Source organism: Tetrao urogallus (assembly GCF_951394365.1).
Source record: "Tetrao urogallus genome assembly, chromosome: 10".
Classification (NCBI taxonomy): Eukaryota; Metazoa; Chordata; class Aves; order Galliformes; family Phasianidae; genus Tetrao; species Tetrao urogallus.
Genome location: NC_136823.1, coordinates 9,622,910 through 9,636,520, shown reverse-complemented (window position 1 = coordinate 9,636,520; position 13,611 = coordinate 9,622,910). Strand labels below are relative to the sequence as shown.

The 13,611-nt window shown below is 41.4% G+C and overlaps 1 protein-coding gene across 1 annotated transcript in view; it reads left to right on the top strand.

Moving 5' to 3' along the window:
- Window positions 1-6,737, top strand: part of EEFSEC (eukaryotic elongation factor, selenocysteine-tRNA specific) — a gene marked incomplete at both ends in the record, with an annotated part of 113,256 nt that extends 106,519 nt beyond the window's left edge. The window contains one exon of the mRNA XM_079540455.1: window positions 6,553-6,737. Within this exon, the coding sequence (XP_079396581.1) occupies window positions 6,553-6,737 (185 nt within the window). The remainder of the gene's footprint in view (window positions 1-6,552) is intronic.
- Window positions 6,738-13,611: the final 6,874 nt, after the last annotated feature.

Sequence of the window (13,611 nt, the reverse complement as noted above, 5' to 3'; positions counted from 1 at the left end):
TTTTCCTGACCAGATCAGGTTTTCTTAGCTGGATACCGATGGAGAAAAATGGCCACCTTGGTTGCAATAAAATGAGAAGTTAGAGTATTGGATATCTTTGCTGGGTAGCAACTTTGATTTTCTGCTAATGTAATATAATGAATTCAGGCAAAGAGATATGATGTTTCTATTATCTTTTCTGTCTGACTGTAAAGAAAAGTTTAAGAGGTAGGATTTGGGTAAATTGATCCTCTGATTTTTATGTGGGTCCTTCTTCTTTTTATTCAAAACAGCAGATAATTACTTTAGGGATAATTGCATAAGCTTTCTGTGTTTTTAGGGCGCAGATCACTGATGTGTTTTGTAGCAGAGCTGAAATGCTTTAGAACTAGGTGAAGAACACCTGTGTGCTTGCTTAGTAGGATCCCAAGAGGCAATTTTTGTATCACTGGTATTTCCCTTCATTCTGCTGGAAACAGAATATACCTCTGATACCTTAACTTTAAAGTTAATCAGAATCTGATACTGATACAAGTGCTGCATTGCTTGAACCTTCTACCCCTCTTTGGTTTAGAACATAGGAAAGTGGGATTTAAAGGTGTAAATACAGTTTAAAGAAAAGAAAAAACAAATATGTTTTTTGTGGATTCTGAAGTCCCATGATACCAGCAAAAAGTTTTCCTTTCAGTGGTCAGTCACTGCATTAAGCTTGCTGGGAGCCCATCCCCAGCACAGTGGACTGACCCCCGCTTGGGGCTCTGATCTTTTCTGATTTTCGGGTCATCTGCGTTTTGTACTCCTGTTAGCAGGAGCGTTGGTGCAGTCACACACTCCTACCTGTGTAATGAGGGCTCAGGCTCCGAGGATTCCAGTTAAGGAAATCCTGAAATTGTGAAGACCGGCTGTTACAAAGTCTGTTGTGAGGGAGGATTATCCCCAAACCTTTGCCTCTTTCAAGTTTTGCTCTTTTCTTTACTTCCCTCAGGAAGAAAGAAAAATGTCTGCCTGTCATAATAAAAGGTTACGTTTGCCTTGGCTGAAAATTATTTTTGACTTGTGCTGTGTGCTATGCTAACTTGTTCTCTAATTTTCTGTCAATTTTTAACATTTGAATGTTGACAGGAGACAAGAAATTGCAAGTTCTTGTCTTCAGCTGCAGTGGTGGAAGGAAGGAAATAAGGTATTTTCTTTCCAAAAGTGAGAAACAAGGTTGGCTCAGTGTTCCTGGATGGGTGGGAGCTTTGGAAATAACAGCAAGAACAGTCTAGGAATTTTTTTTTTAACAGAGAGTGCATACTGGAATATTTTCTATTTCAGTGATAGCTACTGATGTAGCTTCAGTCTTTTTCCTAACACTGGGGCAAGAATCGTGTGTCTTCTCTGGGCCAACGCCTTCCCAGCAAACCATGGCAAGTACCACTGCTGGTACTTACTGGGATGCACTCACTGATTTTCCTATTGCCGCCAATGGAATGGTTTCTTCATTTTGATATGGAAGCCAACTTTTCATGAATCAGGAGGCCTGAAATCTTTTAATATATATATATTTTTACCATTACAATAATCAGTAAAAAAAAAAAAACTGCAGTCATGCATGCTAGCTAATGCCTTTGTGTTCCTTAGCACTAACCAGTGCACTTAGCTTTTTTTCTGCCTCTGTGCATCTGAGATGGGAGCTGTTCAGTGAAATAAATTATTATTCTTGGCTGTGTGGGAGAGCATGCCCAGTACCTTTATTATTGCACCTGTTTTCAATGATGTTTTTATCAGTTGCTTAAAAATTACTTCTGTTCTGGCTGGGCTACAAGGAGTTGCTATTATCTGGCTTCTCATCCACAGTGGGCCTAGCATTCTGCCTTCAAAATCTTCCATTCAAGTATTTCTTTATTTTTGAAGGAGGTGGGACTATTCCTGAATATCAAAGAGAGATGATCTGTGGAAGTAGGAAGTAAAAATTTTTGGAGATGGGAAGTGGGGAGTAAAAAATGGAGATGGGAAATCTGAAGATGAAAGTTGAAAAAGGGAAGAGATACAACTGCTGAAGTGCTGCATTGGGAGTCAGGAGAAGGAGCTGGATGTTAGGAGAAATAGCAGAGGTGACTTGGAAGTCGTTTCAAGGAGCAGAAGAGGCAAAGGGGAAAGAAAAGATGGCCTTTATAAGGAACGCTGACATGAAGTGAAGGAGAATGTGTAGTGAGGAAGTAACACAAAAGGAAACCAGTATTAAGCTTGTAAGTGACAATGAAATAAAAAAAAATACATAGGGAAAAAAACACAACAACGGTATCTCATCCTGCAGTTGGATTAGAAAAAGGAATGAGAATGCACCAGCTTTCTGCTGAACTGAAGCAGCAGTGGTAAAAAGAAAGCACAAGTAAACCTTGGTGCCTGTGGCTGTTTACGTTCCGTATGCATTGGCTGTGGTTTGTGTTCTGGCTGACACTGCCAGCAGCCAGGTGTAGAGGTGGTCCCCTGGGCACAGAGTGGGACCTCAGGTGTCAGCATGGGGTGGTTGTCACCATAAATCCTCTGTTACAGGGAGGTCTGGGTAACTTTCATGTAAAGAGAACGTGAAGCATTAGAGAAACCTTAAAACTTGCATAGATAAGGCTGTCTTTGCTTAGGATGTAAGAAAACAAAAAAAAAAAAAGTCAAAAATTGATGGCCAGTATTTATAATCAAGAATTTTACAGTGTGAAACTTACACTAAATTGCTAAAATCTGTGTGTTTCCATGCAAACTATATCAGACTCTACCAGAATAATGGCAGAGCTGCAGAACACAGTGAAGTGTTTGAATGTAAGATGCTGCTAATCATTAGGAACTTGATTTTATTTGCAAAAACTGTTTAAAATATTGTCTTTATCTTCGATTTTTTGCATGTGGAATTGTTCTTAAACTTGGAAAACGTTTTCCTGGTGTGGCATTGCTTTTCATTTGAGTTTTAAAAATGCACGTTTTGTGAATGCCTCTGTTTAGAGTAATCTCTGAGACTGTGCTGAGAGAAAGGATCAGAGTCTGTGCTCTTATTTAGTAATTATTACTAACAGTTAAAACTAAAAGCATGCAGCATTAAACTATTTTCCTGCCAGATGTTGTATCTAATGTGCGTTAGCTGATGTCTTTTACATAAGACCTGGGCGCTTCTTGTTACAGACATGGTTATGATGGGTGGGAATGAATTTGCTAAGCTTTCAGATATTTTCTATGCCTCTGAGGACTGCCCATTAATAATATTAATATATAGGTATTTCCCACTGTTGAATGTGAGGCATTTCTTAGAACTTTGAAGCTGAAGTCTTTCTTAACACACGGGCCTTTTCAATTTAATCCATTAGCAACTTGGCAAAATAAAGTAATTGTCCAACAGAGGAAGAAAAAAAAATCTATTAACATTTGCTACGAATCCGAGTAGTACAGGCAGCACTTAATTAATGGAACAGATTTCTCACTATGTATTCAAGCTAACATAGCCATTGTTCAGCAGAGATTAGACCCTTAATGTAAGTAAGTTAAACTAGACCTCCATCTAAAAATATCCGTCATTTCAGCTATTAAAGGTCTGATGTCTTCTTTGGTGACAGATATATTTCCCTTCATTTCCTTGGTTTTGTGCAATGCAACGCGTGCATTGTGTGTAACGCGAGAGACGCGCCGAGGCAGATGAGCCCGCGATTACAGCGCCTGTCTGCCACTGCCTGCTCCTTTGTGCACAGCCTTGCCAGCCCCGAGACCTCCTGGCACCGCGGCAGGAAAACAGAGAGCGCCGTTTGTTAGGGTAGGATGCCAGCCACCTAATCTGTTTGCAGAATGAGGGCCGTGGGATCTGATTAGGTAATTTAGATACCTTGTGAATTTAATAATACCTGAGCTGCCTTTGGCTGCCAGCCCGTAATTTCGCTCATAGGAACCACTGTGTTCTTCCATTCCTTTTGTAAACTTCTTGCCCAGAATATCGTATTCAAATCCATCTGGGTGTTAACAGCTGTAGGTGGGGTACTTTTACTTCCCTGCGTTTGGAAGTTGAGGTGATGGCTTGCAGGAGGTGAGATCACTTGGCTTCGCGTGTTTTCCCCATTGCAGTTCCACACACAGCGTGTGCTGATCTTCTTGAAAATGGATTTTCTTTTTTCCAGTGTGGGATTCCTCATTTATCCAATTGAGTGGCTGTGCTGAGCACTGGGATGCAGATGCCCAGCCGATGAGGGGGATCTCAGCAGCAGCAGGTACTCAGCTCCATGCACCTGAAAGAGAAACCCCGGGCTGCTGTGTCAGTGTCTCACCTCCTCCCTTCCTCCCTCCTTTCCATCAATTAGTGTTTTTGGAAATTAGTGTCGCAAAGCCCACTAACAAGAATAGAAGTGTTTTAGAATTTGTTTGCTTTAATTAATTTAAAGTGCCTCTCACTGAGAGGATTTAGAGTTAAACAGCTTTCTCACACAGCACTGTGCCAGTAACAGCAATGCAGCAAAAACAAAACCCAGCAAGCAAAATGCAGTTTTTTTGTCCAGAAAACGTTAATGGTCATCTTGGGAAAGTAGAGGAGATACTGCTCAGGGACACTGCGTGAGGCTGGTCAAAGCAGTAGAAAATGTACCTGCAAAGAGACTGGGACAGTATGGGGCTGTTTTTGTTCTGTTTTGCTTAGTTTTGACTGTTGCCATTTTTTCTAGCTGCACCCAAGGTGTTCTTTGAGCTTCTCAAATAGGAACTGTGTTGCTCTTCGTGTAATGATAAATAATTTTGTGTAATGAAGATGGAGTGATGGTAAGGCTAATGATATTAATGGGATTTATATGAAAGCATCCAATTAAAAAAAATTGAAGCAGCTGCATCAAACATGACTATACAGTGTAATAAAACCAAATAATAAATGTGCTCAAGCCACATCATATTATCTAGTTTGATTAATTGAACCTTACACATGCAAAATGGTCATTATCAGACTTCTCAACCATCAAGGAAAAACCGTCTCAATTATTTCCACAGTGAAACAATCATTACTTTTTTGTGTACCATCTGAAAAGAGAAATCTGCTCTGACTTGGCTGCAGGATACAAGACCCCACAGGACGATGTCAATTCTGCCTAATGTTGGCCTTCTGCAGCCTTAGTGTAAGACGTACTTTGAGTCACTTGCATTGTGTTGCTTTTCTTTTGTGCTGTCTGGTGGGGTTTTTGGGTCTTTTTTTGAGAGACTCTGCAGGTCCCCACGTGGCTGTGCTGCAGGGCTGCTCTCAGCAGCCGTGCTTATGAAATGCAAACAGGCAGCTCCCTGGTGGTGCTTCAGCACTTGCCTGCTTCCCACCTTCCCTCGGTGTGGGTGGGGGTGCTGTTGGAGCAGTTAGCTGCTGCTCTGCAGGGCAAGTGCCCAGGCTGTGGAGCCGTGTGCCCGCAGCCAGCTGGAAGTGCTCTGTGTGTCTGGAGCAGAATCACCTGCGAGCGTAGACCTCCTGTCTCCAGCAAATCATAAGCATCTCGAGCTTTTTGTCAGGCTGTGATATGAGAATCCGCATCTGAATTTCAGTACGAGGGGAGAGAAACCGATTAAGTGTTTGAGATAAGGTTATGTGACACCGCGGGTTAAAAATACCTGAACTGAAGTTGGCCACATGCCTGAAAACCACGTCTCGGTGTGCTCAGGTGGTGCTGAATGTGCTCCAAGGAGCGTGCTATCTTCTGCTTTAAAGAGGCAGTGCCTCAGGAGTGGTCTTTTAGGAGCTGCATCTCTTATTTTACAGTGTTTCTTCAGGTTCTTGCATCTCACTTTTCTTTAAAATGACACCATTGAGTGAAAAGATAAAAATTTAAATCAACTCTATCCATTTAGGAGGGAAAAGACAAATGCTTGTTTGCACGTGAATATCTGGGGAAAGGCTTATTTTTGGAGTTCAGATCCTCAGAATCTTACACAGGTTAATTCTAATTCCCTTAAGTGAGCTGTAACCCTGAGCTGCACTTTAGTCCAAACTAGAAAGGAGAGCATCATTCGTTAAAACCAACCAGATGGCAGGTCTGGGAAATAAACTCAAGATACTAAAGCACCTTAGTCTTAGGGCTGTATTCTTCAGTAATTTAGCTGTTATTTTTCATTTGTGATCTACATTTCTATAAATATTCTCTGTAATGAGAGGAAACTCTGGGAAATATGTGCAAGTAATAGGGAAAGTCTGCTGGGCTTACCTCAACCAAGTAAGTTATTCTGACCTGGTTATGTTTTGGTCTGTATTTAATATTTGAAGACCTTGGTACAGTTTAGAGAGGCGTGTGTCAGGTTGTGGGTGTGAGAATGAGTGGGTCTGGGGGTGATAATGGAGGAGACTGCACTGGATTTGGGGTACTGCTGATGTGAACTGTGTCTGAGCACCTCTCTTGTCACGTAACTTAGTGTAGTCCAGGAGCATGATACAGAAATGTAACTTTCCTAATGTACCAGATGCATTTTTTCATATTTTCCTTGGTTGATTTCAGAAGTGAAGTTGCCTGTTCATTTTTTCCGGACACGCTGCAATGTGTAGTTAAGCTCTTTGGTCATGTATGTTCTTGTTTGTTTGTGTTTTTTTTTTTTTAACAGGTGGGCTGAAGCCAGAAACCAAGATGCTTCTCAGTGCTGCCTCCAAGAAAAAATCTAAGGCAGGGAAGGGGGATGCAAACAAAGAGGATGAAAGCAGCAAGAATGATTCGGCTCAACCTGTTACCATCACTCTTCTTTTTAAAAGATATGTCTTTGACACACAGAAGAAAATGATTCAATCCTGAGAAAGCAGTGAAGCCTCTGAGCCCACCAGAAAGACCAGGCTCTGGAATGAGTTCAGATGGAATGTGTTGCTTGCCTGAGTGCATTAGACCTGTTCCTTCCTTGCAGAGCTTGGAAGCTCCTGCTGACTCTGCGTCCGCTTCTGAAATCCCTGCGATCTGGTTTTATTCAGTTAAGATGGACTTATCTTGTCATCTTAGTGATGTGAACCTTTATGGCCTCCTGAAGGATGCCACCTGTCAGATGGCAGTGTTGGGGCGTGCATTCTCATAGCAGTGCTTTTCTGCTGAATTGTTTCAAGGTTTCACGTAATCTGAAAGTTTGCCACCACTATTGATCTAAATGAAGTCAAGATGTAAATTTCATGCAACTCACAAAGTGAAGCTGATTTGCCTAGGTTCTCTTCCCCAAGTGAAGCGAGGGACAAAAAGCGCGTGATACAATAGGCGGAACCTAGAATGGATATTTCAGATGCCTTCAGCTGCAACTATGTAAGATGTTATCTGAGAGTTGGTATGGATCTTTGTTACAGATGATTTCTATCTAGAAATGTTTTTCGTATTAAACATAATGATGTGTATAACTGAGAGTCTTAATTGTTCTGTCTGCTGTTCCAAAGGTCTCAGAACCTATTTTTGGTGACTTTTTATATAGCTTTTTTGAATCTCCTGCTGGTTCTGTGCTGAATCCTCTTCCGGAATTGTTTTCTTTTTTTGTAACCAAAATGCCTTTAGTGTTTCAAAGAAAAAGTTGCCTCTGGAAATAGTCAGGGGCTTTCTTTCATTGAAATAATGATAGAAGATTGCAGCATAAACCTTGTAAAATGAATATCTCCAAGATGATTTAGAAACCATTAGTTGTTTAATTGGGATTTCGTGGCTGCTTTGGTTCTACCTCTCAATTTCATGTCCTAGGCTCACATGGAGGAGAACACTGGTGGTATCCCTTCTTTGTTATTTACAAAGCATAGAGCACCATAATGTAAAAACTAACAATAATTCCACAGAGATGGACATCTTGAACAGAAATTGGACCCTGGGTCTGGCAGCATGGAAGCTAATAGTTCCTGTATGTTAAACAAAATGAGTACTTGTTGGTGTTAAATAGCAGCCTGTGGCCACCTTCAGTGGAGCCAGCCATGACGATAATGTGAGTTAGATGTACATGGAACAAAGTAATGGTAATAGATCATTTTGCTTATTTATCAGTGTTGTTAATCAAATACCCATTGTTGGGCGTGAATCCATTTTACTAACATAATCCTATTTTTTCCCCTTTTTTCATTTCCTTTTAATATCCAGGTAACCAAAGTGGCCACATGGCAAAAATCTCAGCTATTTTGAGGAGGTGTTTACAACTGGATAGCATTGAGACAGGGCAAGTCAGGTGTTCAAACTAGGTTGATGGTGCCCCTTTAAATCAGAACAGAATTAGTGCTTTGTGGAATAATCCCAAACAGTTTCTGCTGAGTGAGTGAGTCCCAGCAAAGCTTTAGCACATCCCATAAGATTATGGGGTATGCTTTCAGTGTGATCCCAGAGGAATTAGGCAGACAACTTCAGCAATGGCTTAACGTGGCTTGTGCTGCCAGCCTTGCTGGAAAATGTGTCCTTCTATAATGAAAAAAAAATGCATTTCACACCCCTGTCACCTCTCCTTCCCTATTTCTCTTCTTTTCCCAGACACCCCTAAAGGCAGTCTTTGGAAAGAATATTTTTTGTTATCTTTCTATTTAAGCCTTTATCACATCCTGTTTTGTACCCTGCACTGTTGCTTCTGCTTAAGATATCGCAGTGATGGAAGCTAGAGAAACAGATGACATAGAAGGGATGCCATTATTACCATACTGTGTTAGCCTAAGAATTACTGGTATCAGAAAACCTCTCTCATTTAATATATATATATATATATATTTTAAAATGAATTATTTGGGAATTTGTTTTTATCTGCTTAGATTAACGTCCTTGCCAAATTTTAAATGGGTAAATAAATTCTTCTAGCTCTGCTTAGAGTTTTGGAAAGAAAAGGATGCACATCCTGAAAATTATCCTGCCATAGGATGTTGTTGGCTGCTCCACAGTTGCTGGTCTTGCCTTACAAATGAAAAAGACAAAGACCTGTAAGAGTGTTATTGAATAGATCTGGAGAGGAGGCCTGATGTCAGTGTTACAGTGGCACGTGTATTTTTAGAAGGCATTATCTGATTGTTTTCCCTCTCTACTGCTGACTGCCCATAGCAGCCTCAGTGAGTCAATCGTTATGGAACTCGATGTGTTTGAAAACTGTTTAGCGCTGCATACTGACAGCTCTGCAGCTCTCTGCTTGGCTCCTCACCAGTCATCTGGTGTGGAGTGTCCCACAGTTTGTTTGCTTGGGGCACTCCAAGGGAGAGAGCAACAACAGCTTTTGCAGAACTGTACCTCCATCCCTCTCTCCAGCCTTCTGTAATGGGTGTTTTTGAATCTATATCCCCACCTTTTTTGTCATCTTCAGTCTAGAACGCTAACTTGGCATCATTGTTCCATCCCCTCAGTCCAAGATCTGCCTTCCTCCCCAGTGCTCCTATTTCCAAGCATTTTGCTTCTCCTGCTTCTGCCTCTGGAGAAGAAGACAGAAACCCAGGCAGCATACGTGCCATATAAACCTCATGTGAGTACCTTCACCTGCCACCATTTTCTGCCCTGGTGCTTTGTAATCTTCTGCATAAAGCCCCTCATTTTGCTTCCCCAGCAGAGATCTGTGTAGGATGGAGTGCTGCAGAGGTATCTGGTGGAGGCTGTTTTTTTTCCCCCAGTTTTAATTCTAAAAGAACTTACATGTGCCTAAGAACTTTGATTATAATGTGCTGTTACTGCAGATCTCTGGCTGCTGTCCTGAGGCTGTTGGATACACACTCGAAAAAGGGTGAAATGGTGGAACAAAATGATTATGGGAAAATCAAAGCTTTTAAAGACATTTGTAGGATGAACAGATGTTCAAACATTCTTTTATTTGGTTTCCAGACAGACGTAGAGAGTTACCTTTCATCCTCATAATCAGTACATTATGCTGTAATTTGTAAAAATGGCATTAAAAAAATATTAACAGGGTCATATTGTGATCTACTGACACTGTGTCATTAAGCCGTGAAGTTAAGAATGGCAAATGGAACAGGGGTTAAATGTTGCAGAATGTACCGTATTGTCAGGCTGCATTACAATGAACCCAAAATGGAATAAAGATATAAGGAGGTTATTTTTTTCATTCTACGAAGGTTGTCAGTGTTGCAAAATTAGAAATTATGGTGGTTGTGCAGATGTTCAGTGAGTAATACGTCTGTGGGTTGTGGGGAGAGTAGCAGTGAGAGAAGCTTTGTTTTTCCAAGCCTGTTTTCTGCTTTTCCTCAGGATTCCTTTTGGTCCTGCAGCTTGCCTTGTGATCCTGCCAGAGGTCTCGAGCTGTGAGGGTCAGAGCGTGCAATCGTGGTGGCAGGGATTCAGTAGGTGGCATCCTTTGCTTGTGATCAGAACTGAATCTCCCCACCAAGAAACAGGGGTTGTGCTGCCACTGATAATGAAGATTTCAGATTAAAACTTGCAACCCACCTCTCAAAGAACAGTTTCTACTAAGAGCTGCAGGGCATGCAGTTACTAGGGTAGAGCCATTAAATGGTTTGTGCCTCTTCTCCTAGCTTCCTGCCACGTGCGGCAATTTATTGCAATACCTGACCATGAAAGCAACAAGCCACTCTGGCAGAATCGTTGGGGTGCATGCAGCAGGTGTTTGGGTGCTGAGCAGCCACGGGGAGGCAGAGCAGGAGGAGATGCTGGGTCCTCGAGTAGCCATGTTTTACCCCAGGACTGGCTGCATTTCACTGCTGGGAGAGCAGGCTGTGTAGTTAGATTTGTAAGGAGCTCTGAGATTTTGTGAAAAGAAGGGTGAAAGGCAGCAGAGGAAGAAATAGTTACTAGCAGTTCTTAAAACCTTTGGCATTTTCCTTTTGGATACAATCCCCAGTGAGCTGAGGAGCTTTTTATTTACTAACACAGAAGTTTTTAACCAACTTATTAACTGAGTACATAAACAGAATAATTTGAAAATAAAGCCTGGCACAGGGAGCTCAGAGGAGCTGAGAGGGGAGCAGGGGGAGAACTGCAGGATTACATGCTGGTGAAGCCAGTCTAGATGATGGGTGTCCAGAAGGAATTCAAGGGTTTGGGAGGTTGGATTTAAGCAAGGTATTGAAGAAAGGAGAGCAGTCTTCTGGGCATTCCCACAAATTGTCCTACTGTTCTGCACAAAAATAGGCTAAAGGCGTTTGAATAGGATTGCAGCTTCACCGCAAACACTGTGTATGAAGAGAGTGTGAGTATGGTGGTTTCACTTGTTTCTTGTTGCCAGTACCAAAATAGGGCCTGTCCCACATCTGCTGTGCATGCAGAGCTGTTTTTATTTCCAGTTGTTGGTGGACTTAGACTTTGGGATAGAATGTGTTTTCCATTTCTCAGTGTTACAGTTCTTTTATTGTTGTGCAAATGAATGCTTTTCCAGGATCAAGAATGAAACCTTGGATTCCCCCCATTAAGGTGACTGCTGTTTGTCAAAGATGAACGCTTAAAGGGGTCTCTTTCTCTCAGACTGCTGCACATTTCCACTGTATTTACTTTTTTTTTTTTTTTTTTTTTTTGGTAATGAAAGACCAGAGAGGGACTCCCATCTCTTTCTGAAGGTTATGCTCAGGATCAGCTTTGAAAAGAGCTCATCAGACATCATCAGAAAAAAGCAGCAGGATCTTGCTAAATCTCAGTCCTGTCCTGCTCTCTCTCAACAATCTCACACTCTCTTGCCTGTTGAGGTCTTGCTCAGTCCTGTATCTGTTGCAATTTCTTAACCAAAAGATAATTTGAGGTCTGGCTTGCAAGCTTCAGAACAAACCTGGTAGTGACTGAGGTACCCACAAGCAATATTTTGTTGGCATTTTGGCTGAACTGCTGTGATTATTCATAATCCCTTAAGAAATCTGTCTGTCCATCAGCTCTAGAAGGTTCTGTTTCGATCAATTTCTTCTCCTTTTCTTTGACTGAAAGTCCTGCAGTCATTTTTTTGCTTTGGTTGCTCATTCCTAGATTTCTCAAGGGCCTCACTCACATCATTCAGATTCCATCTTCCTTGGACTGCAAAATTGCTTTTATTAGGCTCTATATAGCCCTCATGCAGACGTGTAGGAACCAGTTCTTTTATACTACTTTTCTGTGAAAACTGATGTTTTAGTGCCCCGAACTTCAGCCTGACAATTAGGAGTAATCCATGTCCTCACAGTGAATTCATTCCCACAATAGCATTCCATAAGGACACGCTGAAACTTAGACCCCATAGGGTGTTTTTGCAGAAATTTCTTTATTTTAAGCAGAACGAGCAATTTATCATGTAGTTTTTCTTAGATTTGATTACAGAGAAGCTTAAGCTGAACTCTGTACCCTCCATGTGAAAATACTGTAGTGTTACCTGGTAAGACCAAGGTCTTTTAGAAGCTCTCTCAAACAATGTCATATTACTCAAAGATGATCCACATTGGTGCCCACCTGCTTGTTTAGCAAATGTTGCTTGTCTCAGGTTGCTAAAATGGGCAGAAGGGTGTTTTGCTTGAAATACTAATACTAATAAGATCTGTGAGAGAGCAACAGAGACCACCTTCAATTTGTGGATAAGGCTTGCTAATTTGCAACATTAGTTTTGGTGGTTAGTGTTTTTTTTTCCCCCCTTTAATTAGAAATTTTAATTACTGCATGCTGTGTATTAAGATGTTAAAGCTTTGAGTGGCAGTTTGGAATTGCAGAAGGATCAGCTGTCTCTGTAGGGCTGTAGCACAGCAGGGATTAGCTTGCACCCTTCTGCCTGCAGGTGTGTTTTGTTTCTTGAGTCAAATCATCGGAAAATGTTCTTCACTCTGTAGCCTTTGTTTTCCTGATCAGGTCTTGTCCATTCCAAAGGACTAGAGTTTAGAGGAGATTTAGAGATTCACTGATTGTATATAGGGTGAAAAGAAAGTCTCAAAACTGAATGACAAATAGATGAATTGTTAGACTTTCACCGTGGCACTGGATCAGCCTTGCCCATTTCTTTGCTTGCTGCCTGTGTAGGGAGGATTCCCTGCCTGTGTCTTTGGAAATCAGTTATTATGTCTGCAGATCTGCAGCTCTCATTTTCAGTCCTGCCCAGTAAGGTAGCAGAGAGATGCCTAAAGAGTTTTTACCATCTTTGATCTGCTAATGTCAGCTGTCTAACACATCATGCACAGCGCGTTGCTGAACACGAGGGAGCCTTGAGGGCAGATGTGCTTTGTGTTCTTCAAGCTCCCTTCATTTTTCTCTCTCTCTCTCGCTTTAAAGCAGATTCGTAGGAAGATAGGGGCAGGTTCTAAAGCATCACATCTTAGAAAGTACAAAAACTTCTGCCATGGGTAATTATGAAATAACCTACTTGTAAGGGAGCTGTTTGCCCAGGCTCTCCTACTTGGTGGGCATCTCATGTCCTTTAAGCCTGACGATTCGTATGTTTGCTCTGTGAAATGTAAGCGTGGGTTTCTCTGTTGTGCAGACAAATAACCAATCATTTAAAAAATTGTTGAACCGCGTTTTCCAGCTATCTTGTGACACTCTAATCCTCAAGCTAATTATGAACCTGCAATTTTAATTTGCTGTTTTCAGTTAATTTTATGTTCTGTTGGAACAGAAGTATGTGATTTTCATTCCTTTCTGCTGGCATGTTTACCTTTTCCAAATCTCATCTCACTCATCTGTCTTCAGAAGTGCAAATCTTTGCAGCCTCTGTTGGTATAGAAAGCTATTTGTGCTTCAACTGGATTTATCAAATCAATGTGCTCTTCAGAATGAAGAT